Raw genomic sequence first — 26,262 nt, forward strand, 5'->3', positions numbered from 1 at the left:
TCATTGTCCCAGGAAGGGGAAACTTTATTGACACATTCCTGGGGTCAGATACATCACATGATCACACTGACAGAACCACAGGCACATAGACACAGGCAACAGAGCATGCACAATGTCGGCACTAGTACAGTGTATATCCACCTTTCGCAGCAATGCAGGCTGCTATTCTCCCATTGAGACGATCGTAGAGATGCTGGATGTAGTCCTGTGGAACGGCTTGCCATGCCATTTCCACCTGGCGCCTCAGTTGGACCAGCGTTCGTGCTGGATGTGCAGACCGCGTGAGATGACGCATCATCCAGTCCCAAACATGCTCAATGGGGGACAGATCCGGAGATCTTGCTGGCCAGGGTAGTTGACTTACACCTTCTAGAGCACGTTGGGTGGCACGGGATACATGCGGACGTGCATTGTCCTGTTGGAACAGCAAGTTCCCTTGCCGGTCTAGGAATGGTAGAACGATGGGTTCGATGACGGTTTGGATGTACCGTGCACTATTCAGTGTCCCCTCGACGATCACCAGTGGTGTACGGCCAGTGTAGGAGATCGCTCCCCACACCATGATGCCGGGTGTTGGCCCTGTGTGCCTCGGTCGTATGCAGTCCTGATTGTGGCGCTCACCTGCACGGCGCCAAACACGCATACGACCATCATTGGCACCAAGGCTGAAGCGACTCTCATCGCTGAAGACGACACGTCTCCATTCGTCCCTCCATTCACGCCTGTCGCGACACCACTGGAGGCGGGCTGCACGATGTTGGGGCGTGAGCGGAAGACGGCCTAACGGTGTGCGGGACCGTAGCCCAGCTTCATGGAGACGGTTGCGAATGGTCCTCGCCGATACCCCAGGAGCAAGTGTCCCTAATTTGCTGGGAAGTGGCGGTGCGGTCCCCTACGGCACTGCGTAGGATCCTACGGTCTTGGCGTGCATCCGTGCGTCGCTGCGGTCCGGTCCCAGGTCGACGGGCACGTGCACGTTCCGCCGACCACTGGCGACAACATCGATGTACTGTGGAGACCTCACGCCCCACGTGTTGAGCAATTCGGCGGTACGTCCACCCGGCCTCCCGCATGCCCACTATACGCCCTCGCTCAAAGTCCGTCAACTGCACATACGGTTCACGTCCACGCTGTCGCGGCATGCTACCAGTGTTAAAGACTGCGATGGAGCTCCGTATGCCACGGCAAACTGGCTGACACTGACGGCGGCGGTGCACAAATGCTGCGCAGCTAGCGCCATTCGACGGCCAACACCGCAGTTCCTGGTGTGTCCGCTGTGCTGTGCGTGTGATCATTGCTTGTACAGCCCTCTCGCAGTGTCCGGAGCAAGTATGGTGGGTCTGACACACCGGTGTCAATGTGTTCTTTTTTCCATTTCCAGGAGTGTAGATGCTGTTAGCACAGGTGGTAGATAAGAACCAACCCCAGCTCTCTCCGCACAAGTGGCACATGCGGACTATCCCACCAATTCTTCGCCACTAGCAATATAATTTATGCCCTTGCCTGGAGGAACACGCCAGAGGGAGGTAAGTGTTGTGATAAAGATAAGGTATCACCTTCCATCTTCACTGCAGCCAGCAGAAGGTGCCGGAGGCTCCCAACCCTCACCATTTCATGATCTCCAGTCTCTCCTGGAGCGTAAGCGCATCACCACACCAAACGTCCCCTAGACTTCTTGCCACAGAGCACCCACGAGGAAACCCTGGTAGACATCAGTCGTCCCTCATCCCTTGACTCGGTGACTCCAGTACAAGCTATTTTCGGTCCTATGTGACCGTTCAAGGGGAAAGGGATTTCACATCCAAACCAGACTTCTGAATGTCGGATAAGGAGGTGTCGAGAGTCGAACTGATTCGTGACTCCACCGTAAGTGACGTGAGTGTCGCGTACACTGAGCAGTGCTTTTGGAGATAAAGGTTTCCTTGTGCATCCAAGCGGACTTGGAAGTCAGTCGCGTGTTGACACTAGGCTGGATTCTTGTTTACTTGGCTTATGCTCGCTTGCGTAAGTGTTGTTACGCTGTCTTAGTTCGGCGTTTGTTCCTGACCAAGCTTTCGGACCCTCTGCTCACCAGTTAGATGTATACTTGGTGGTTTTCACGAGTGCCACAGGTCGTGGAATTTCTCGAACATCCCAGAGAGTTGTCGTGAGTGCTACCATGTTACCATACGAGATGTAACAGTGGGATTTTCCACATTTCTAGGAAACCTCGAGGACTTCCTACTGTGGAGTTACTGTTCAGCTTGTTCGACATTTCCAAGTCTACCCGTCTGTGGATTTCACTCTCTTATATTATCTACAAGGAAAGTTTGAGTGCCAGATCCCTTTCACTACACAGTGTTGTCGTTCATCGGTATCACTGACCTGACAGCACTGTACAGTAACTTGCTTTCTCGGCACTCAGTACTATTATGCTAGCATCTGAGTATTCGTTTCCTTTTTCAAGAAAGTAATTAAGTCATGGCAACAACACTGACAACAATGGACAGTAATTGTTAACTGGGCGCTACAAGCAGCAGTATTGGGGAAAACGGGAGCGATGAACGAAGATTACATTATGCATAAGAGTTGCTGACAGAAATGGAAGTAGTGGTTATCTAGGGATGAAAAGTTTAAAAAATGCTGTAAGGTATGGAGTTCATCTAGCTAGGTGAAAGTGTACTGACTTAAAAAAAAAATTAGGTTCAAATGAGACAAGACAGAAGAGTAATACTAGTCCCAAAGTTGGTGACCTTGTCCTTCAATAGTTGATAGCCAGGAGGAAAAGTAGCTGCTATCGGTCGGACGAAGATGGCTTCTCCGTTTTACATGGCAGAAGGCTATCAGCTCTCGGTGTGAAGGTTCAATGGTGATGGCCACTCCTCCTCGCCGCAGTATACAGTTTAAGTGTCTGCCGGTGGTGAGGACCAGTCTCACACGATGCGCCTACTGTTGCTGCTCTCCTTTCTCTCTGTCGCTGTGGCAGACGTGTCCGGTGAGTCGTAGTTTTCACTGGCGTATTTGACGGCTTCCTGCACTTCGCAATGATGCCTGAGAGGGTCCGTAAACACATTACTGGGTGTGGTGACAAGGCAGTATATTCCACGTTCACTTCTCTATGTTCCAGTTGACAGTGGAATGGAACCAGAACAATGAAAATCTGTGCCGGGACGGAATTTGAAGCCGGATGTATCACTTCCCGCGAGCGGTCACCTTACTATAAGGCTGTCTGAGCATGAATCACGCCCAGACCCAAAACTCGATATGTCATCAACAGTATGTCTACATCCTGTTCTTGTACATACATTATGTATATTTCCGTATAGAGGAGACATTTTATGCAATAGTGTTTCCAGTATCGTATCTAGTTTGAGTTGACATCTATGATTATGGAAATGAAACGAGGGGGCGAAACCTAGTGACGATGTAACTAGTGCTGTCGAGCTTAAGGTCTCCCTCCGACCGACTGATTACACAGTGGACCTATGCCTACAACAGGCACTGCTGTGGAAAGGTACTGGGTTTAATCCAGGGCAGTGACACACACTGTGGGGACTGCGAACCACGCAATACCTCCAGCAAAACACAGACGGTGAATATTTTAAACAACGGCCGTATTGCAACCGACTATTTCTCTGTAGATCGCTATAATATTAACGTGTGTCCTGTTAATGATAGGAATCACAATTTATGTTTTATACCTGAGAGACTTCACTATATCTGCACAATGACGAACGGTTTAATGTCTAGGTCCAACACTTTGTCTCGTTTATACATACTCATGGAGATGAGCTGTGTCATTTTGACAGGTAATATTTGAAATATCGACGATTTAACTTCACATAAGCAGCGTTAAATTTATGATGTATGGGAAGGAACTGTTGGTGCGTCTTACAGATTGAGGATGAGTTCAGGTTATGGTGGGACTGAGAAGGAGTTCAGGTGGTTATGGTGATTCGTCTGTCGGAGGGAACTTCGTATTTCTCTGTGAGCTACACACTTTGTGATAGGAAACTGTTATGTATTAGCACTGTCGTTCATATTTTAATTCGCCACGTAAGCAAAATACCGAGTCTTTCATTTCACAGTGTGCTGTTGTCATCACAAGAGAGAATTTCCAAGGATCAGAAACGAGACGTGGCATACGTTACTGCAGGCGCGATGAACCGCTTTTATAGATCGCACTAAAAATTAAGTATGGTAATGGGAACATTTTACGTACCAGTGGTATCGACTGATTTCCATTAACACTAAGAAAGTTGGCGAGTTCTTGCAGAGTAAACACATAATCCGTTCCCCTGTCAAAAACTGCTGCTTTTACGGTTGTTTTATTTAGACGTTTAAGAGAGTAAACGCCTTACACTTCGAGAATAACAGCTGTCATAAACGATGTAGTCAGAGACTTACCTACAGTCGACATTGTATCCTACAGTGTGTATGGGGACTTGAAAATCTAGAATCCAAATACTGAGGTAATTTCTAGAAAACTGAGAAATAAGCTATGCTTTTATTTTACGAGTTTGTATGGGTATCTGTTTTATTTTACTGTGTCTAAGGGTAAGTTATACAACATACGAAGATTCAAATATGGAGCACCACCTTGTTTGATATAGAGAATTTGAGAGTCAATGTGGAAATTATTATAATACCTTATATTGAGTATCACCATTGTGACTGCTTTGTCTATGAATATTAGGTAGAAAAACCACCAGGGAGTGATAGCACTTTTGTTTGGAGATGATGATATGGAATGTCCCTACTTTCAGAGCAAGCTAGGATTTTCTTCACTGTCTTACAAAAATGTTAACGGTCTTTTAATATACAGTTTATACTGGGTAATACAATGCACGGAATTTCCTCAAATAAGTGAACAACAGGTTGTTTCATGGGGCATACATTTGAAACTGCATGAAATATATTTGTGTAGGGTGTCATTTTGACCTTTTATTTGCGTGTTTGTATTTTTAGCAAAAGTAAGAGTTTATTAATCATTCATGCTCATAAAAGACCTACAATAAACAATACCTAATATAACGGGCCATCATAATTCATTTACCCTATTACTAGTGTAGTTTTATTTATGAGGTCCAGCGAATTAGTACGACACTCCCTAATTGTTAAACAAGTTAAGACTTAAGTGAGATAAGTGGGGTGTTCTTAATGCCATAATGTTTATTTTCTACAGGATGTGTTGGATTATAAGAAACGTTAATAGAATGTTACTTAGAGCGCATCTCGACATCAATACAGTGAAGATGTCATAATGCGCTGTGTCCGTTTTATTGACATTGTAAGTTGACACTTTTAACTTTTTGTGCAAGTAGAGATTCAATAAGTAACATATTTTTCATATGTTGTTCTCACTGAACAGACAATGTTTTCCATGCAGTATTAGAGTTTATTGTTGACAAATTTATAAGTTTTTCTTCTACGAATATATTGAAGTTAAACATCTCCGAATATGAAGGCAACGCCAGACGAGTGGAAATTTCGCAGATTCCGTGCAATAATTCCTCCACAATGCCTTACGTTAAGGAAGAAAAGTTTTGATGGCAAAAGACGTCTACATCTACGTATATATTCCGCAAGACAATAACAGAGAGTGATAGAGGATACTGTACTCCTTACCAGCATTAACGAGCGAACCAAGAAAATATTTTGTTTGGCATTCACATGTTGTTGTTGTTATTGTGGTCTTCAGTCCTGAGACTGGTTTGATGCAGCTCTCCATGCTACTCTATCCTGTGCAAGCTTCTTCATGACCCAGTACCTATTGCAACCTACATCCTTCTGAATCTGCTTAGTGTATTCATCTCTTGGTCTCCCTCTACGATTTTTACCCTCCACGGTGCCCTCCAATGCTAAATTTATGATCCCTTGATGCCTCAAAACATGTCCTACCAACCGATCCCTTCTTCTAATCAAGTTGTGCCACAAACTTCTCTTCTCCCCAATCCTATTCAATACCTCCTCATTAGTTACGTGATCTACCCACCTTATCTTCAGCATTCTTCTGTAGCACCACATTTCGAAAGCTTCTATTCTCTTCTTGTCCAAAATAGTTATCGTCCATGTTTCACTTCCATACATGGCTACACTCCATACAAATACTTTCAGAAACGACTTCCTGACACTTAAATCTATACTCGATGTTTTCTCTTCTTGAGAAACGCTTTCCTTGCCATTGCCAGTCTACATTTTATATCCTCTCTACTTCGACCATCATCAGTTATTTTACTCCCTAAATAGCAAAACTCCTTTACTACTTTGAGTGTCTCATTTCCTAATCTAATTCCCTCAGCATCACCCGACTTAATTTGACTACATTCCATTATCCTCGTTTTGTTTTTGTTGGTGTTCATCTTATATCCTCCTTTCAAGACACTGTCCATTCTGTCCAACTGCTCTTCCAAGTCCTTTGCTGTATCTGACAGAATTACAATGTCATCGGCGAACCTCAAAGTTTTTATTTCTTCTCCATGAATTTTAATACCTACCCCGAATTTTTCTTTTGTTTCCTTTACTGCTTGCTCAATATACAGATTGAATAACATCGGGGAGAGGTTACAACCCTGTCTCACTCCTTTCCCAACCACTGCCTCCCTTTCATGCCCCTCGACTCTTATAACTGCCATCTGGTTTCTGTACATATTGTAAATAGCCTTTCGCTCCCTGTATTTTACCCCTGCCACCTTCAGAATTTGAAAGAGAGTATTCCAGTTAACATTGTCGAAAGCTTTCTCTAAGTCTACAAATGCTAGAAACGTAGGTTTGCCTTTTCTTAATCTTTCTTCTAAGATAAGTCGTAAGGTTAGTATTGCCTCACGTGTTCCAACATTTCTACGGAATCCAAACTGATCTTCCCCGAGTTCCGCTTCTACCAGTTTTTCCATTCGTCTGTAAAGAATTCGCGTTAGTATTTTGCAGCTGTGACTTATTAAACTGATAGTTCGGTAATTTTCACATCTGTCAACACCTGCTTTCTTTGGGATTGGAATTATTATATTCTTCTTGAAGTCTGAGGGTATTTCGCCTGTCTCATACATCTTGCTCACCAGATGGTAGAGTTTTGTCATGACTGGCTCTCCCGAGGCCATCAGTAGTTCTAATGGAATGTTTTCTACTCCCGGGGCCTTGTTTCGACTCAGGTCTTTCAGTGCTCTGTCAAACTCTTCACGCAGTATCTTATCTCCCATTTCGTCTTCATCTACATCCTCTTCCATTTCCATAATATTGTCCTCAAGTACATCGCCCTTGTATAAACCCTCTATATACTCCTTCACCTTTCTGCTTTCCCTTCTTTGCTTAGAACTGGGTTGCCATCTGAGCTCTTGATATTCATAAAAGTGGTTCTCTTCTCTCCAAAGGTCTCTTTAATTTTCCTGTAGGCAGTATCTATCTTACCCCTAGTGAGACAAGCCTCTACATCCTTACATTTGTCCTCTAGCCATCCCTGCTTAGCCATTTTGCACTTCGTGTCGATATCATTTTTGAGACGTTTGTATTCCTTTTTGCCTACTTCATTTACTGCATTTTTATATTTTCTCCTTTCATCAATTAAATTCAATATTACTTCTGTTACCCAAGGTTTTCTATTAGCCCTTGCCTTTTTACCTACTTGATCGTCTGCTGCCTTCACTACTTCATCCCTCAGAGCTACCCATTCTTCTTCTACTGTATTTCTTTCCCCCATTCCTGCCAATTGTTCCCTTATGCTCTCCCTGAAACTCTCTACATCCTCTGGTTCTTTCAGTTTATCCAGGTCCCATCTCCTTAAATTCCCACCTTTTTGCAGTTTCTTCAGTTTCGATCTGCAGTTCATAACCAATAGATTGTGGTCAGAATCCACATCTGCCCCAGGAAATGTCTTACAATTTAAAACCTGGTTCCTAAATCTCTGTCTTACCATTACATAATCTATCTGATACCTTTTAGTATCTCCAGGATTCTTCCAGGTATACAACCTTCTTTTATGATTCTTGAACCAAGTGTTAGCTATGATTAAGTTATGCTCTGTGCAAAATTCTACAAGGCGGCTTCCTCTTTCATTCCTTCCCCCCAATCCATATTCACCTACTATGTTTCCTTCTCTCCCTTTTCCTACTGACGAATTCCAGTCACCCATGACTATTAAATATTCGTCTCCCTTCACTACCTGAATAATTTCTTTTATCTCGTCATACATTTCATCAATTTCTTCATCATCTGCAGAGCTAGTTGGCATATAAACTTCTACTACTGTAGTAGGCATGGGCTTTGTGTCTATCTTGGCCACAATAATGCGTTCACTATGCTGTTTGTAGTAGCTAACCCGCACTCCTATTTTTTTTATTCATTATTAAACCTACTCCTGCATTACCCCTATTTGATTTTGTATTTATAACCCTGTAATCACCTGACCAAAAGTCTTGTTCCTCCTGCCACCGAACTTCACTAATTCCCACTATATCTAACTTTAATCCATCCATTTCCCTTTTTAAATTTTCTAACCTACCTGCCCGATTAAGGGATCTGACATTCCACGCTCCGATCCGTAGAACACCAGTTTTCTTTCTCCTGATAACGACATCCTCTTGAGTAGTCCCCGCCCGGAGATTCGAATTGGGGACTATTTTACCTCCGGAATATTTTACCCAAGAGGACGCCATCATCATTTAATCATACAGTAAAGCTGCATGTCCTCGGGAAAAATTACGGCTGTAGTTTCACTTTGCTTTCAGCCGTCCGCAGTACCAGCACAGCAAGGCCGTTTTGGTTAATGTTACAAGGCCAGATCAGTCAATCATCCAGACTGTTGCCCCTGCAACTACTGAAAAGGCTGCTGCCCCTCTTCAGGACCCACATGTTTGTCTGGCCTCTCAACAGATACCCCTCCGTTGTGGTTGCACCTACGGTACGGCCATCTGTACCGCTGAGGCACGCAAGCCTCCCAACCAACGACAAGGTCCATGGTTCACGGGGGGATCCGCATGTTAACTGAAATTTTGTGAAAAGATAGCGTAGCAATGAAAACTGCTTTTGTTTTAATGATTCCAATGGCAACTTACTTACAACATACACGAAATATGATAAATGTCATAGCACAAAACTTGCAACCATTCTTTGAAATTTTTCGATGGCATCTGTCAGTTCAGTTCTGTCTAGCAGTAATCCCATACCGCACAGATCATGAAGTACAAGGGTATTGTAGGCAGTTTTTCAGTGGATTTTATGCGTCTTTTAAATTTTCTGCTAATAAAATGAAGTCTTTGGTTTGTTTTTCCTGCAATGTTAGTTCCAATTCGAGTTGTTGCCAGATATAATCACTAGATTTTCAGTTGAATCAGCAGTTCCTTAACTTGGGACATTTACCATGTAACAGAAATTCAACGGAATTCTCTTAGTGTTCAAGTGGAGGATCACATACCTTTTATTGTAATCAACTGCCACGTTTCATATTAAAGAGATATTTTGTCGGGGTCATTTTATAATTTGCTTTGATCTTTTGTTGATGAGATTAGAGGATAAACTACGGCATCATTTGCAAAGAATCTACTAGAGCTGTTCAGAATATCCTGTGAACCATTCTTGTATATCAAGAACATAACAGGCTCTATCACACTACTCTTTTTTTGTGATTTGGGGAAGGTGAGGGAGGGGTGGGGGAGAGAGCTATCACTCTTGTGACTAGTTTGATGCGCTGTTCGAATTCTTCTCTTTGTGCTAGCTACCCTATACCCTATCTCAGAGCAGCATTTGCACCCTACGCTCTCAATTATTTGTTTAAGTTTTCTGATGACTGTCTTCCCCTGTATTTTTTTATCTCTACAGCTCCCTTTAGTGCCACGGAAGTTGTTCTCTGATGTTCTAACACATTTCGTATCATGCTATCCCTCCTTCTTGTCAGTGTTTCTCATCTGTTCCTTCCTTCATCGATTCTTCGGAGAAAGTCCTATTCCTTATCCTAATAGGTCACCTAACTTTCAACATACTTCTAAAGAACCACATCTTAGATACTAGATTCTCTTCGCTGCCTGTTTTCCCACAGTCCACAATTCACTACCACATAATGCTGCTCTCCAAATATACATCCCGAGACATTCATTCCTTAGATTAAGGTCGATGTTTCATACTAGAAGAGTTCTCTTGGCCAGGAATACTCTTTTTGCCTATACTGAGCTGCTTTCTATACCGTCCTTGTATTATCTGTCACGTGCTATTTTGTTTCCTAGGCAGCGGAATTCCCTAACTGATTTTACTTCGTGGCCTTTACTTTCGTCGTTTCTGTTATATCTCATAACTTTCGTCATTTCAGTCTTAATGCACTGTATTCATTAGACTGTTCATTCCATTAAGCACGTCTTTTAGGTCTTCTTTAGTTTCAGTGTGAATAACAATGTCATTAGTGAATTTGATAATTAATATCCTTTCACCCTGAACTGTAACCCTCTTTCGAACCTTACTTTTATTTCGTCACTGTTTCTTCGATGTGTAGATTGAACAGTAGGTAAAGACTACATCTCTGTGTTACACTCTTTTTAATCGGAACACTTTGTTCTTGCTCTTGTATTCTTATTATTCAATCCTATTTCTTCCACGTAGTGTGAATTATCTGACTTTCCCTTTGGCTAACATCTATTTTTCTCAGAATTTCTAATATCTTGCACCATTTTATATCGACAGATCAAATGAACATGTTTTGATTTTTCTAAAGTCTTGCTTCCACTATCAAACGCAACCTCATAATTGTCTCTATGGTGCCCTTACCTTCCGAAAACGAAACTGATCGTCATCTAACTGATCCTCAGTTTTCTTTTCTGTTGTTCTCTTTTTTTTTGTCTGCAACTTGAGAGCATTAGTCTTTCAGCTAGTTGTGCGATAGTTCACTCAATTATCGGTCATTTTACCCTCGGGATTGTATGGATAATATCTTTACGAAAGCCAGACAATTTCTCTCTAGACTCATAGATTCTACCCACTAACTTGAATAGTCGCTTTACGAGGTGCATTCAAGTTCTAAGGCCTCCGATTTTTTTTTTCTGATTAACTACTCACCCGAAATCGATGAAACTGGCGTTACCTCTCGACGTAATCGCCCTGCAGACGTACACATTTTTCACAATGCTGACGCCATGATTCCATGGCAGCGGCGAAGGCTTCTTTAGGAGTCTGTTTTGACCACTGGAAAATCGCTGAGGCAATAGCAGCACGGCTGGTGAATGTGCGGCCACGGAGAGTGTCTTTCATTGTTGGAAAAAGCCAAAAGTCACTAGGAGCCAGGTCAGGTGAGTGGGGAGCATGAGGAATCACTTCAAAGTTGTTATCACGAAGAAACTGCAGCGCAGCCCTTCCCGGATGTGCAGCCCTTCCCGGACGTTTTCGTAGGATGCACCTGTTACCGTAGTGCTCTTCAGAACGCAATGGGTAAGGATTACGCCCTCGCTGTCCCAGAACATGGACACCATCATTTCTTCAGCACTGGCGGTTACCCGAAATTTTTTTGGTGGCGGTGAATATGTGTGCTTCCATTGAGCCGACTGGCGCTTTGTTTCTGGATTGAAAAATGGCATCCACATCTCATCCATTGTCACAACCGACGAAAAGAAAGTCCCATTCATGCTGTTGTTGTGCGTCAACATTGCTTGGCAACATGCCACACGGGCAGCCATGTGGTCGTCCGTCAGCATTCGTGGCACCCACCTGGATGACACTTTTCGCATTTTCAGGTCGTCATGCAGGATTGTGTGCACAGAACCCACAGAAATGCCAACTCTGGAGGCGATCTGTTCAACAGTCATTCGGCGATCCCCCAAAACAATTCTCTCCACTTTCTCGATCATGTCGTCAGACCGGCTTGTGCGAGCCCGAGGTTGTTTCGGTTTGTTGTCACACGATGTTCTGCCTTCATTAAACTGTCGCACCCACGAATGCACTTTCGACACATCTATAACTCCATCACCAAATGTCTCCTTCAACTGTCGATGAATTTCAATTGGTTTCACACCACGCAAATTCAGAAAAAATTGCATGCTGTTCAAGTAAGGAAAACGTCGCCATTTTAAGTATTTAAAACAGTTCTCATTCTCGCCGCTGGAGGTAAAATTCCATCTGCCATACGGTGCTGCCATCTCTGGGACGTATTGACAATGAACGCGGCCTCATTTTAAAACAATGCGCATGTTTCTATCTCTTTCCAGTCCGGAGAAAAAAAATCGGAGGCCTTAGAACTTGAGTGCACCTCGTATTGACGCTTCCCCCAATGATTTTAGAAATCCCAAAGGGATATTATCTGAGGTAGGAACGATTTTTTATAATACGTCTTCAAAGATCTATTAAACTCTGACTCTAATACTGGATCCACTATATCTCCTCTATCGACTCCTGTTTCTTCTCCTATCACGTAAACTAGTAAGCTTCGCACTCGTGTGGGGCTTCAGTTAATTTTTTCCGCCTATCTGCCCACTCCTCTGCGTATAACAGTGGAATTCCCAATGTACTCGTAACACTGGAACCGATGGTTTTAATTTCACCGCATGTTGTTCTGAGACTTCTGTTGTGAATCAGTCGTTATGCCTTCCATTTCTAGGCTTCCATGCTCTTTCTATCTATTTCATTCCTAAGTGACACACAATTCTCTATTCCATCCTTCACCTGAACGTTTTTGTACTTTCTTCCGCCGTAGATCAGTTGACGTTACCTGTCCAAATTCTGTGATTACCCTTTTTAGAGATATCTCTTCCTCTTCAAAGGAACTACGTACTCTGGCGTTCATTGGCGCAGTAACTATAGCCATAGAGTCTGATCATGATGATATCTACCTGGAATCATCCTGCATCTCCAGGCTTTTTTCTACTATACGTCCTCCACTAGTGATTTTTGAACTCAGTTAGTCTTGCTACTCTCTCATTCCTATTACGAAGCCCACATTCTCCCGTAACCCTTTCTTGTATTCCTTCCCCAAGAACCGCATTCCAGTCCTGCATGACTTTTAAATTTTCTTCTCCCTTTACTTACTGAAGTACCTATTCAGTACCGTCATGTGCTCCCACTGTCTCTTCAGTTTCTGTTTGTGAGGTCGACATATATACTTAAACTGTTGTTGTTGACGCTGGTTTGCTATTGATTCTGACTAGAACAACCCTGCTACTGAACTGTTCACAGTAACTCACTCTCTGCCCCATTATTCATTACGAATCCTATTTACGTTACGCCATTTTCTGCTGTTGTTAAAATTACCCTATATCCACCTGTTCAGAAATCCTTATCTTCTTTCCATTTCAATTTGCGTACTTCCAATACAAATATATAGAGTCTCTGAATTTCCCTTTTCTAAATTTTCTAGATTCCCGTACACAGTCCAAATTCTGATTTTCCTCACTCCAATTCATAGTATGTTATCCTTTCGTTTGTTATTCAATCTTTTTCTCATTTTTACCTTTCTCCTTGTCAGACCCCTCCCAGAAATCCGACTGGGGGACTAATCGGAGTTCTTTTTTCTGATTATTCCGCATCCCAAGGGCAGGAAGTTGGGCAACCTGTCCGCTTCTCCGGCCTCTTTGACAGGGCTGTTGGCAGAACGCGGGTGACTTCTGTTACCGGGAGTATTTGGAAACAATTGCCGATGATCTTTATAAGAAATTTAAGCAGTGGATGCCAGCGAACCCGGGACACTGGACGTTTTGATTACTAGTAAAAGACGTAACTCCTACTCCACGGTCCCTACCAGGTATCAACGTGTAATAATAATTTAGTAAAATCTTTTACTATTCTTGAGTATTTCACAACATGTCTCCTCTTGAAAGAGTATGTAAAGTGACAATCTCTACGCTTTGTGATTTACATTTTCTTGTAAACTAGGTGAATATTTGTATGAGTTATAGCCCCATCGTCGCATGTAGTTCAACAAACGCAGAAAAGGTAACTAATTATTAGGAACACCGACTGACGCAGTATGAGTGTACTAAATGTATTTTCTTCTTTTCCTTTTTCCACAACTAACATTGTAGGTGTAATATTCCGTTTACCAGTAATTTTTATAGCTAACATTTTATTTATTTTTTCTTTTATTTGTCATTATTCTTGAGTAAGTCATCTATCCGTGTACTTAAATACTAAGTAATTCCGATGAATTGGAAACCATTCTGAGTCCTGGGTCCTTAGTGGATGATACAAACTGTTCTGTGGCTTCTGACTTGGTGAAGGACAGAATACTGGAAATGTTCTGTGACTGACTAAAGACGAAAGCATCTTAAAGGGCGAATGAAATCATAGGAAAGGGCTGAGAAAGTAGCACCATTGTGTATCGTATATGATACCTTTTTAAGGCAGGCGGTGAACATAATTTTGCGGATCTTGTGTATAAGTTGCTAGTGTCAGGAAGTAGTTTTTACTGGCAACAGATTCAATTCTCCAAGTAACAAGATCCTATTAATGTGTATACGTGCGTTATATCTTTCGAAAGAAAGGAGGGCAGCTGCACTCTCTTGGACCTGTTTTGAAAACTAAGTGATACAAAGCCAACGGTCTTCCTGAAGTTGAAACACCGGTTCCTGTCAGATCACCGAAGTCAAGCGCTGTCGGGCTGGGCTAGCACTTGGATGGGTCGCTGTCCAAGTCTGCCGAGCGGTGTTGGCCAGTTGGCCAGTTGAGGGGCTACTTGATTGAGGAGTAGCAGCATCGGTCAAGAAAACTGGCAACGGCCGGGAGAGTGATGCACTGACCACTGCCCCTCTGTATCCGCATCTGGAGTCGCCTCAGGGCTGAGGATGACATGGAGGCCGGTCGGTACCGTTGGGCCTTCAACGCCTGTTCAGACAGTTTTTCCTCATTAAGCATATGGGAGATGTTGAGTCGCATGCAGACTCACAAAGAGACAGCTCGAAGGGTAACCTTTCGGCCAAAAGGCCTTCTTCTGAAACACGCATCATACACAAACACATTCACGCAAATGCAACGCAGCAGTAGACAATTGTCTTGTGTGTGTGTGTGTGTGTATTGTCTACTTCAGAAGATGCATTTTTGGCCGAAAGCTTACCTTTTTACCAGTCTTGTTGTGGATGTTTGAATAAACTCCTCATTAATTATTTTGTCTCATCACATTAGATTTTGTGCTCTCCTAGTGTTCCCTCTGTCCTACCCTATCTTTCAGTATGTACCATACTAGGCCACGTGAACAGTGTATGTTTCAGTCAAAATACTGCAGCACAGGACAGCGTATCATCTATTCTCCACTGGTTCAATCATACCATTATTTTTCAGCGTGAAAATTTCGTGATTTCTCCTAATAATCATGCTGTTTATTTAGATCAGCCATCACAAAATACGAAACGCACGAGTACTGGATGGTTGACGTACTCTCATCAAACATAATCCAATCTAAGATCACTTTCCGCAGCCGGCATCATTAAGGCTTTCTCGAGTGTGTAACACACGCATTGTGAAATACACACTTAAGCGGGGTGTATCACAATCATATTGTAGTTCTGAGCCCAGTCCCTGCGCTTGCAGAAAATAATAAAGAATATTAAGGATGGATCCGCCTTTTTGCAAGTGCACAATTTATTGTTTTTCTTTAACACGTAAACATGTTTCACCACGGTTGCGGCATCCTCAGTGGGTTCTTTTCTTTAATTTTTCGGTAATGCGTATACACAGATGATGTTGATCCATATTTTTTTGTTATTTAAATTATATATATGTACTTAACCTCCTATTTTACATATTGTGTGTCCTGTGGTTGCCAACCGAAATCAGCCACAAGTCTAAATTAGTACAAAAAGTCATCTTTGAACATGAGTGATGTTAGTATATCATCTACATTGAATTTTTTTGTATAATCTAATTTTTAAAATGTATGTTCAGGTAGAAATCCTGGCAGACGCCCGTTTTTTACCACACCATTGTAGTACATTGCTAGTCCTGAGTTGTGACAGGTTTGTGTTTGTGTACCACACGTGCTTTTGTGTAGTTGCACTGAACTGTAGATATAGGTGAAAATTTTGTGGAGATTGGGTATGGAGAACTGTTTGGTGTAGTTTGATTTTCATGGATTATGTTTCGTATTATGAAAGATTTTCCTCGTGTACATTTAAGAATACTGTGTTTTGCTATATTCCTGTGGTTTGGACACAGGTTTCACTGCAGAAATTTACTTTTCTGACGCGGTTATTGTTTTACTTTTCTGACGCCAAACCAAAACCATGGCTATAGTTTACACTGTCAAAAAATTCCACAGCTAACTATATAGTCTAAAGTTCCAACTGATAACAGGTCATCAACCATTGATGATTCAAACCGAACTGTGGTGAAACGTGCTTGATATTAAGCGGAAAATAGTAATTTGTATTCACGCAAAAGAGGCGAACCCATGCTTAATTCATCATTATTGTATCACAGTTCTTATTACAGACTTCTACAGATTGTAGAAGGGACTTAGAAAGTAAAGTTTTCACAACGATACCTTGTCCGAAAATGTACCGTTAGGATGTAAACTAAGTTTGAAGATCAGATCACTTTCAAACAATCCTATTCACAGTACTCATACAACGGAGATGATAACACTCTGACCTGTGTGTTGTACAGGAGCCCATTGTGTGAGAAATGTTGCGAGTACTCGCCGTGGGGTCCTCTTCTACGTGACGAATGGTATCCTCTTCAAAGCTGAAAGTATGGCATGTCCGTGCAGTACCACAGTCAACAGCGCAACTATAGCTAATGCTGTCTATAGATAAAACGGTTATCATATTTCCTTGGTTAAATTCGAAGCCCTCCCCACAACGCCATATCGAAAACGCGTCACAAATGCTCAAGACAGTCGTCCATACGGCATAGATGTTTCTTAGGTTATCGGTCTTTTCACGGGGTTGTTGTAGCATACCACGAATCTCTCTTCTGTGTCAACCTTTTGATCTCAGAGTAGTAGTTGCTGCAAACGTTATCAATTGTTGTATTTATTTATTATTTATTTACATGTCTAGTTCCGTAGGACCAAATTGAGGAGCAAATCTCCAAGGCCATGGAACGTGTCAGTACATGAAATTAGAGCGTAAAAGTAATAACAGATAAAATAAAATGATTATGAACCCAAAAAAGTCAGGCCATAAGTTTAAATAAACGCAATCAACAATATAACATGCGAATTAGCTTAATTTTTCAAGGAACTCCTCAACAGAACAGAAGGAGTGACCCATGAGAAAACTCTTAAGTTTCGATTTAAAAGCTCGTGGATTTCTGTTAAGACTTTTGAATTCTTGTGGTAGTTTATTGAAAATGGATGCATCAGTATACTGCACGCCTTTCTGCACAAGAGTTAACGAAGTGCGTTCGAAATACAGATTGGATTGCTGCCTTGTATTAACTGAGTGAAAGCTGCTATTTCTTTAGAATAAGCTGATATTGTTAACAAGAAACGACAGTAAAGAAAATATGTATTGAGAGGACAATGTCAAAATACCCAGACAAGTGAACAGGGGTCGACAAGAGGTTCACCAGCTTACACCACCCATTGCGCGACCTCCCCGTTTCTGAGTCATAAATATCCTTTTAGAATGGGAACAGTTACTCCAAAATATAATACCATACGACATAAGCGAATGAAAATAAGCAAAGTAGACTAATTTTCCTGTCGAACGATCACGTTCTTCAGATAACGTTCGCATAGTAAAAATGGCAACATTAAGTCTCTGACCAAGATCCTGAACGTGGGCTTTCCACAACAGTTTACTATCTACCTGAACACCTAGAAATTTGAACTGTTCAGTTTCACTGATCATATGCCAATTCTCTGAAATTAAAACGTAGAGTTTTGTTCAATTGTGAGTTATAAACTGTAAAGACTGAGCCTTACTGTGATTTAGCGTTAGTTTATTTTCTGCAAGCCATAAACTTAGGTCATAGAGTGCACTATTTGAAACGGAGCCAATATTGCACACAACATCCTTTACTATCAAGATAGTGTCATCAGCAAACATAACTATTTTAGAATTACCAGTAATACTAGAAGGATATCATTTGCATAAATAAGGAACAGGAGTGGCCCCAACATTGATCACTGCCCACCCCCCACCCCCCCATTTCACTGTATCCCACTCAGATCCCACATCAGAGCCATTCTCAACACTGTGAATAATGACCTTTTGGTATCTGTTGCTAAAGTAGAGGTGAACCAATTGTGAGCTGCCCCCCCCCCCCCCCCCCATTTGACTGTATCCCACTCAGATCCCACATCACATCCATTCTCAACACTGTGAATAATGACCTTTTGGTGTCTGTTGCTAAAATAGAGGTGAACCAATTGTGAGCTACTCCCCGTATTCCATAATGATCCAACTTCGGGAGCAATATTTTGTGGTCAACACTATAAAACGCCTTAGCTAAATCAAAAAATATGTCTAGCGTTCGAAACCTTTTCTTTAACCCATCCAGTATTTCACAGAGAAAAGAGAATATAGCATTTTCAGTTATTAAACGACTTCTAATGCTTAAATGTACATTTGATAGCAAATTATGTGATATAAAATGATCAATTATCCTTACATACGCAGCCTTTTCAATAAGTTTACCAGACACTGACAGCATACTAATAGGTCTAAAATTGTCTACATTATCCCTTTCTCCCTTTTTATAAAGCAGCTTTACTACTGCGTACCTTAATCGTTCAGGAAACTGAACTTTCGTAAAGGAAAAATTACAAATATGGCTAAATACCGGGCTTACGAGTGCAGCACAGTACTTTAATATTCTGATAGGCACTCCATCATATCCATAAGAGTCCTTAGTCTTCAGTGATTTAGTTATTGACTCAATCTCCCCCTTGCCTGTATCACAGAATAGTACAGGGCTATTACAAATGATTGAAGCGATTTCATTAATTCACTGTAGCTCCATTCATTGACATATGGTCACGACGCACTATAGATACGTAGAAAAACTCATAAAGTTTTGTTCGGCTGAAGCCGCACTTCAGGTTTCTACCGCCAGAGCGCTCGAGAGCGCAGTGAGACAAAATGGCGACAGGGGCCGAGAAAGCGTATGTCGTGCTTGAAATGCACTCACATCAGTCAGTCATAACAGTGCAACGACACTTCAGGACGAAGTTCAACAAAGATCCACCAACTGCTAACTCCATTCGGCGATGGTATGCGCAGTTTAAAGCTTTTGGATGCCTCTGTAAGGGGAAATCAACGGGTCGGCCTGCAGTGAGCGAAGAAACGGTTGAACGCGTGCGGGCAAGTTTCACGCGTAGCCCGCGGAAGTCGATGAATAAATCAAGCAGGGAGCTAAACGTACCACAGCCGACGGTTTGGAAAATCGTACGGAAAAGGCTAAAGCAGAAGCCTTACCGTTTACAATTGCTACAAGCCCTGACACCCGATGACAAAGTCAAACGCTTTGAATTTTCGGCGCGGTTGCAACAGTTCATGGAAGAGGATGCGTTCAGTGCGAAACTTGTTTTCAGTGATGAAGCAACATTTTTTCTTAATGATGAAGTGAACAGACACAATGTGCGAATATGGGCGGTAGAGAATCCTCACGCATTCGTGCAGCAAATTCGCAATTCACCAAAAGTTAATGTGTTTTGTGCAATCTCATGGTTTAAAGTTTACGGCCCCTTTTTCTTCTGCGAAAAAAACGTTACAGGACACGTGTATCTGGACATGCTGGAAAATTGGCTCATGCCACAACTAGAGACCGACAGCGCCGACTTCATCTTTCAACAGGATGGTGCTCCACCGCACTTCCATCGTGATGTTCGGCATTTCTTAAACAGGAGATTGGAAAACCGATGGATCGGTCGTGGTGGAGATCATGATCAGCAATTCATGTCATGACCTCCACGCTCTCCTGACTTAACCCCATGGGATTTCTTTCTGTGGGGTTATGTGAAAGATTCAGTGTTTAAACCTCCTCTACCAAGAAACATGCCAGAACTGCGAGCTCACATCAACGATGCTTTCGAACTCATTGATGGGGACATGCTATGCCGTGTGTGGGAGGAACTTGATTATCGGCTTGATGTCTGCCGAATCACTAAAGGGGCACATATCGAACATTTGTGAATGCCTAAAAAAACTTTTTTAGTTTTTGTATGTGTGTGCAAAGCATTGTGAAAATATCTCAAATAATAAAGTTATTGTAGAGCTGTGAAATTGCTTCAATCATTTGTAATAACCCTGTATTTCAGACATCAGTCTCAGAAAAGCATTTTCCGTGAGAGTTATATGATTCCCTGTAGAAACTAAATTTTTATTTAATTCAGAAAATGATTGTTAAATAGTGTACATATACCTCATTTATCAGTAACAGAAATATTTTTACTGCGAACTGACTTTATATCATTAACCTTGTGCTGCTGACCAGACACTTCCTTCAAAACTGACCATATGGTTTTAATTTTATCCTGTGAATTACCTGTTCTATTTGAGTACCAAACACTCTTTGCCTTCCTAGTAACAATTTTAAGTACCTTACAATACTGTTCGTAATGGGCTACTGTAGCTTCATTGTCACTATTTCTAAAATTTTGATATAATACCCGCTTTGTTCTACACGATATCCTTATCCCACTAGTCAGACACCCAGGCTACCTTTTACTGCTAGTACAACGTTTAAAACGCTCCCGTGGAAAGCAACTCTCAACGAGCATGAGAAATGTGTTAAGGAAACATTGTATTTGTCATCTATGTCATCGGCTGTATAAATATCCTGCCACTCTCGTTCCTTAACGAGGTTCAGAGAACTCTCTACTGCCATTGGATTAGCTTTCGTACATAGTTTATAATTATTTATGACATTTGTTTGAGTACAAAGGCCTTTTAATGTAAAAAATTGTGCATCATGGTCTGAAAGGCCATTCACACTTGCTAACAGAATGCTCACCTAGTAATAAAGAATGAATAAAAATATTTTCTATGACTGTGCTGCTGTTTCCCTGAAACCTAGTTGGAAAAAACGCAGTCTGCAGTAGATCATATGAGTTTAGGAGATCTACCAACATCCTTTTTCTTGCATAATCATATACAAAATTCGTATTGAAGTCACACATATAACTAATTTCTGGTACTTCCTATAAAGTGAGCCAAGAATGCTCTCTAGGTCGAGCAGAAAAGCTCTGAAGCCAGAGTTAGGGGGACTATAAACAACAACAATTAGAAGTTTAGTTTCACTAAATTTAACTGCAGTTCTTGGGGATATTACAGTTGTGATCTGATGAAAGTACAATCATCCGGCCACAAGTGTGGGTTCTACAAGTGGTCAGGGAGATGATTCATTGCAACTGTAACAGATGATATGAGTTCGCTTTATTACATAAATTACTTAACTTTGCAACAGGAGTACTGGATAATTTACAACCACCATGGACTAGCAAAGCATTACCTAATGAACTAATTGACAAACTGTCCTCTTGAGGTATAATGTTTAAGCAACAGTACAAGTTCATGTGACACTTCACAAGCCATGTTTCTTAACGATGTTGTTTACTGCTATATCTAAGGTCTCGAAATGGGGAAAAGCCGTTGCATGCTCTACAGTACGTCGACCTCGGCGTGAGGATGGTGCTAAAATGACAGGGAAAGCGCGGTCTCCAGCAGCACCTCCCATACGTCGTTGCCGATTGCAGCAAGCTCTCACTAATGCCTGTGGGAGCGATTCGCACTGCCGACTGTAGTGTGGTATCGCGACATGTGTACAATACCGCAATTACAAACTCTATCGTCCCCTACAGCTTTTCTCCTCTACTGCTCCGACTAAAACCATGGAATTTATTCCATGGTCTCTCATTTCCTATCAACTAGTTGCTTGTCAGTGGTCTCCACACGTTCCGTTTCACTCCGATTCTACGAACAACCTTCTCATTTCGTATCTTATCAGTTCATAGAATTTTCAGTATTCTTTTATAGCACGGTACCTCAAATCTCATGGGCTCTTTTCGCTAGATTTCCCACAATTTGGTTCACTACCATACAATGCTGTGCTCCAAACGTACACACTCAGAAATTTCTTTCTCAGAATAAGTCCTACTTTCGGTACTAATAGAATTGTTTTGGCAGTGAATGCCCTCTTTGCGTGTGCTCTTCAGCATTTTGTTTTGTCTTTGATTTGTCAAGCATATATTATTTTGCTTTCGAGGTAGCGGGATATCTTAACTTCCTCTACATCATGGACACCAATGGAGATGTTGCATTTATCACTAACTTCATTTCAGCTAATCTTCATTACTTTCGTCTCAACATGTTTTGGTCTCAGTCCGTAATCTGTACTGACTAGATTTGTCATTCTGTTCAACAGGTCCTGCAAAACCTTCTTCACTTACACTGACGATAGCAATGCATTCATCGGGTATTAGCACTAACAGCCCCTCACCACGAATTTTAAGCCCAGTCTTGAATCTTTGTTACTTCCGTCGCTGCTGCTTGAACGGTAGTTGTGAAAGACTGCAACTCTGTCTATCTTTTTAATGTGACTGCTACGTTCTTGGTCTTCCATTCTTACTGTTTGCTCTTGGTTATTGCACTTACATATATGTTTCATATTAAACAAAAAGTCAGAAGAATTCAACGACCAACCACTTCCACAAGGACCCAGGACAGAAGAGCTGTGAAAAATTTATGCGGGGTCTCAAACGCTGACTATCTGAGTACGAGATGCCTGAAATACTAAATCAAACATTCAGAAATATTTCAAATGTTTCAGACGATGACAATATACCCATCAAGTGCTACGTCTGCGATTCCACAAAGGATTCTCGCTGTGCAGATCCATTCGACCGTCCGGCGGACCTGCTGCTGACCTGTCCGGGAGAGTACACCTGCATCAAGAAAAAATTCACAGGTGAGATTCTCACCAATCTGTTTCACTGACACGGTCACAGCGGCAGGGACCACAAAAAGCTCATTTTTTAGTATTTCATGTAATTATTGACTGAATTTCAGAATTTTTGTATCAAATGTGCTTATTAAATGTTATAATTTTACTTTAAAGGTGTAACACTGATGCGGACCTGCTTGTTCCGTCCCATTACGTCATTTCAAGGTATCCAAATTCCTGTATTGGTAATGACAGAATGGTATTTATAACTATTTGCTCTCGTACTATGAAGCTCTGGTGTAGAGGTGCACCTCACTATGTTTATCTGACTATGTATTAATGCACATCCTCTTCCCATTCCTGTTGTGTTGCTCTTAAACGTCAGAATGAATGTTTGCTTTGGGTGTGATTTGAGAGTATAATAGCTGTAATGCAAAGATGTGTGTTTTGTTTGGTCTGGTGCCCACAAAAGTCTAGTAGGTAGACTGGCAAAGACGCACCAATAGTGCGAAAGTATACGGGGGATGGTAGCAAGTCTTCCCCCCTCCTTCACTGATGAGCAAAGAAACCGATAGGGGTGCTCCACCATTTGTCGTCGGTCAGGTTCCAGATGGCAGAGAGTATGGACGGAATATGAGCTCGTCTCCGTCAAACAGTTACCTAATACACTACTGGCCATTAAAATTGCTACACCAAGAAGAAATGCAGATGATAAACGGCTATTAATTGGACAAATATATTATACTAGAACTGACATGTGGTTACATTTTCACGCAATTTGGGTGCCTAGATCCTGGGAAATCAGTACCCAGAACAACCTCCCCTGGCAGTAATAACGGCCTTGATACGCCTGGGCATTGAGTCAAACAGAGCTTGGATGGCGTGTACAGGTACAGCTGCCCATGCAGCTTCAACACGATACCGCAGTTCATCAAAAGTAGTGACTGGCGTATTGTGACGAGCCAGTTGCTCGGCCACCATTGACCAGACGTTTCCAATTGGTGAGTGACCTGGAGAATGTGCTGGCCATGGCAGCATTCGAACATTTTCTGTATCCAGAAAGGCCCGTACAGGACCTGCAACATGCGGTCGTGCATTATCCTGCTGAAATGTAGGGTTTAGCAGGGATCGAATGAAGGGTAGACATCTGAAATGTAACGTCCACTGTTCAAAGTGCCGTCAATGCGAACAAGAGGTTACCGAGACGTGTAACCAATGGCACCCCATACCATGACGCTGGGCGATACGCCAGTATGGCGATGACGGATGCACGTTTCCAATGTGCGTTCACCGCGATGTCGCCAAACACGGATGCGACCATCATGATGCTGTAAACCGAACCTGTATTCATCCGAAAAAAATGACGTTCTGCCATTCGTGCACCCAGGTTCGTCACTGAGTACACCATCGCAGGCGCTCCTGTCTGTGATGCAGCGTCGAGGGTAACCGCAGCCATGGTCTCCGAGTTGATAGTCCATGCTGCAGCAAACGTCGACGAACTGTTCGTGCTGATGGTTGTTGTCTTGCAAAACGTCCCCATCTGTTGATTCAGGGATCGAGACGGGGCTGCACGATCCGTTGCAGCCATGCGGATAAGATGCCTGTCATCTCGATTTCTAGTGATACGAGGCCGTTGGGATCCAGCACGGCGTTCCGTATTACCCTCCTGAACCCACCGATTCCATATTCTGCTAACAGTCGTTGGATCTCGACCAACACGAGCAGCAATGTCGCGATACGATAAACCGTAATCGTGATAGGCTACAATCCAACCTTTATGAAAGTCGGAAATGTGATGGTACGAATTTGTCCTCCTTACACGAGGCATCACAACAACGTTTCACCAGGCAACGCCGGTCAACTGCTGTTTGTGTATGAGAAATCGGTTGGAAACTTTCCTCATGTCAGCACCTTGTAGGTGTCGCTACCGTCGTCAAACTTTTTGTGAATGCCCTGAAAAGCTTATCCTTTGCATATCACAGGATCTTCTTCCTGTCGGTTAAATTTCGCGTCTGTAGCACGTCATATTCGTGGTGTAGCAATTTCAATGGCCAGTAGTGTTTAACAGAAGTATGCCGTATATCATAGATTCTGTCAGTAATCCGCTCTTTTCCAACATTATCACAGCTATGCCCACGTTGTGGCCACTTTTTTAATTGTTTTACGAGTGTGTTGGATGGTTAGAGTTCACGATTCAAACGTGAGCGTGGAGATCTTTGTAATCTAGTTTGAAGTTCATATTTCATTTCATTAAATTCCAGAGTTCATCTGATTTTTATTGGTAGCGAGAGTATCTCTCTTCGTGCAACTTTCAACCATACGGCAGTAGCCTTCTGAAAAAGAGTAATCACCTTCAGTTTAGCAATTGGGCGTGTGGATAGGATGAAACATTTAAAGAATTTTGCGCGTGATGTTAGTTTCCCTGATTTATTTTTTTCTTTTTGGCCTTTGTCTCCACGGTGCTAAGCGTGCAGTACTGTACGGAGAAACGGCCACCAGCATACTAAATGAAAATCAATAAGATTTTGCGTGTGAAATTGTAATATAAAATCCAAGAATGATCATAGATGGTGACTGATTTAGAGCCATGGATTTCCAAGATCCCACGTGGGCTTGGCTGCTCAGTCGGTGAGCTAACGGACGTTCTTGTGGAAACACAGAGCAGGCTAGTTGGTTGAATTGGGGAGGGAACCAAACAGCGACGTCATCGGTCCCATAGCAATTGGGAAGGATGGGGAAGGAAGTCGGCCTTGCCCTTTCAAAGGAACCATTCCGCCATTTGCGTCAAGCGATATAGGGAAATCTCGGAAACCCTAAATCAGGATGGCCGGACGTGGGTTTGAACCGTTGTCCTCCAGAATGCAAGGCCAGTGTGCTAACCACTGCGCAGCCTCGCTCAGTATATAGAGTAGGAATTGCGTGTGTTTCGTGTGAAGGATTGATACTATCCATCAACGATCAAAGATTGTAACTTTATTGGCAATGACAAGATGTTAATGAAATGTTATTGGTGATTCGTCGTTGCATACGGTTGTTCTTGTAGAAATTGATTGTTGGTTTTGCAAGTGTTCGTGTGACTGATGTAATAGAATTAATGTCATTTGTGTGTATTAACAATTAATAAATGTCTCTGCTTGCTTATCACGCAAACGTCCGCTATAAGATCGGGTCCTAGCATGCGATGTTGTACCCGCCCAAATCAGAGGGGGACACCGAAATTCGGTTTAAATAGATTGTATTAAAATACCACTTGTTACTCAGTCCACGTGTGGCATGGGTATGAGAGTGTCGTGTGAGAACGGTAATCCCAAGAGTAACGGAACATTTCGCTTTATCCTGTGTGTATCACTGAACTGAGAGACCGTTTAGATTAGAAGGAGAACGCATAATGTCCTTGTAACTTAGTGAATGTTAACTTGTGCAGAACTGAGAAGAGGGGCGTGCGCCACAAGGAAAGTGGTATTTAAATGATAATATTACGTGTGTGAAACAATAATT

At 42.3% G+C, this 26,262-nt stretch overlaps 1 protein-coding gene across 1 annotated transcript in view; it reads left to right on the top strand.

Moving 5' to 3' along the window:
* Positions 1–2,906: 2,906 nt before the first annotated feature.
* The window catches only part of LOC124595782, a 56,772-nt gene continuing 33,416 nt past the window's right edge, over positions 2,907–26,262 (top strand). Inside the window, exons 1-2 of the mRNA XM_047134668.1 lie at positions 2,907–2,974; positions 22,651–22,788. Coding sequence (XP_046990624.1) covers positions 2,920–2,974; positions 22,651–22,788 — 193 coding nt within the window. The 5' untranslated portion in view covers positions 2,907–2,919. The remainder of the gene's footprint in view (positions 2,975–22,650; positions 22,789–26,262) is intronic.

The sequence above is a fragment of the Schistocerca americana genome, chromosome 2 (genome assembly GCF_021461395.2).
Source record: "Schistocerca americana isolate TAMUIC-IGC-003095 chromosome 2, iqSchAmer2.1, whole genome shotgun sequence".
NCBI lineage: Eukaryota > Metazoa > Arthropoda > Insecta > Orthoptera > Acrididae > Schistocerca > Schistocerca americana.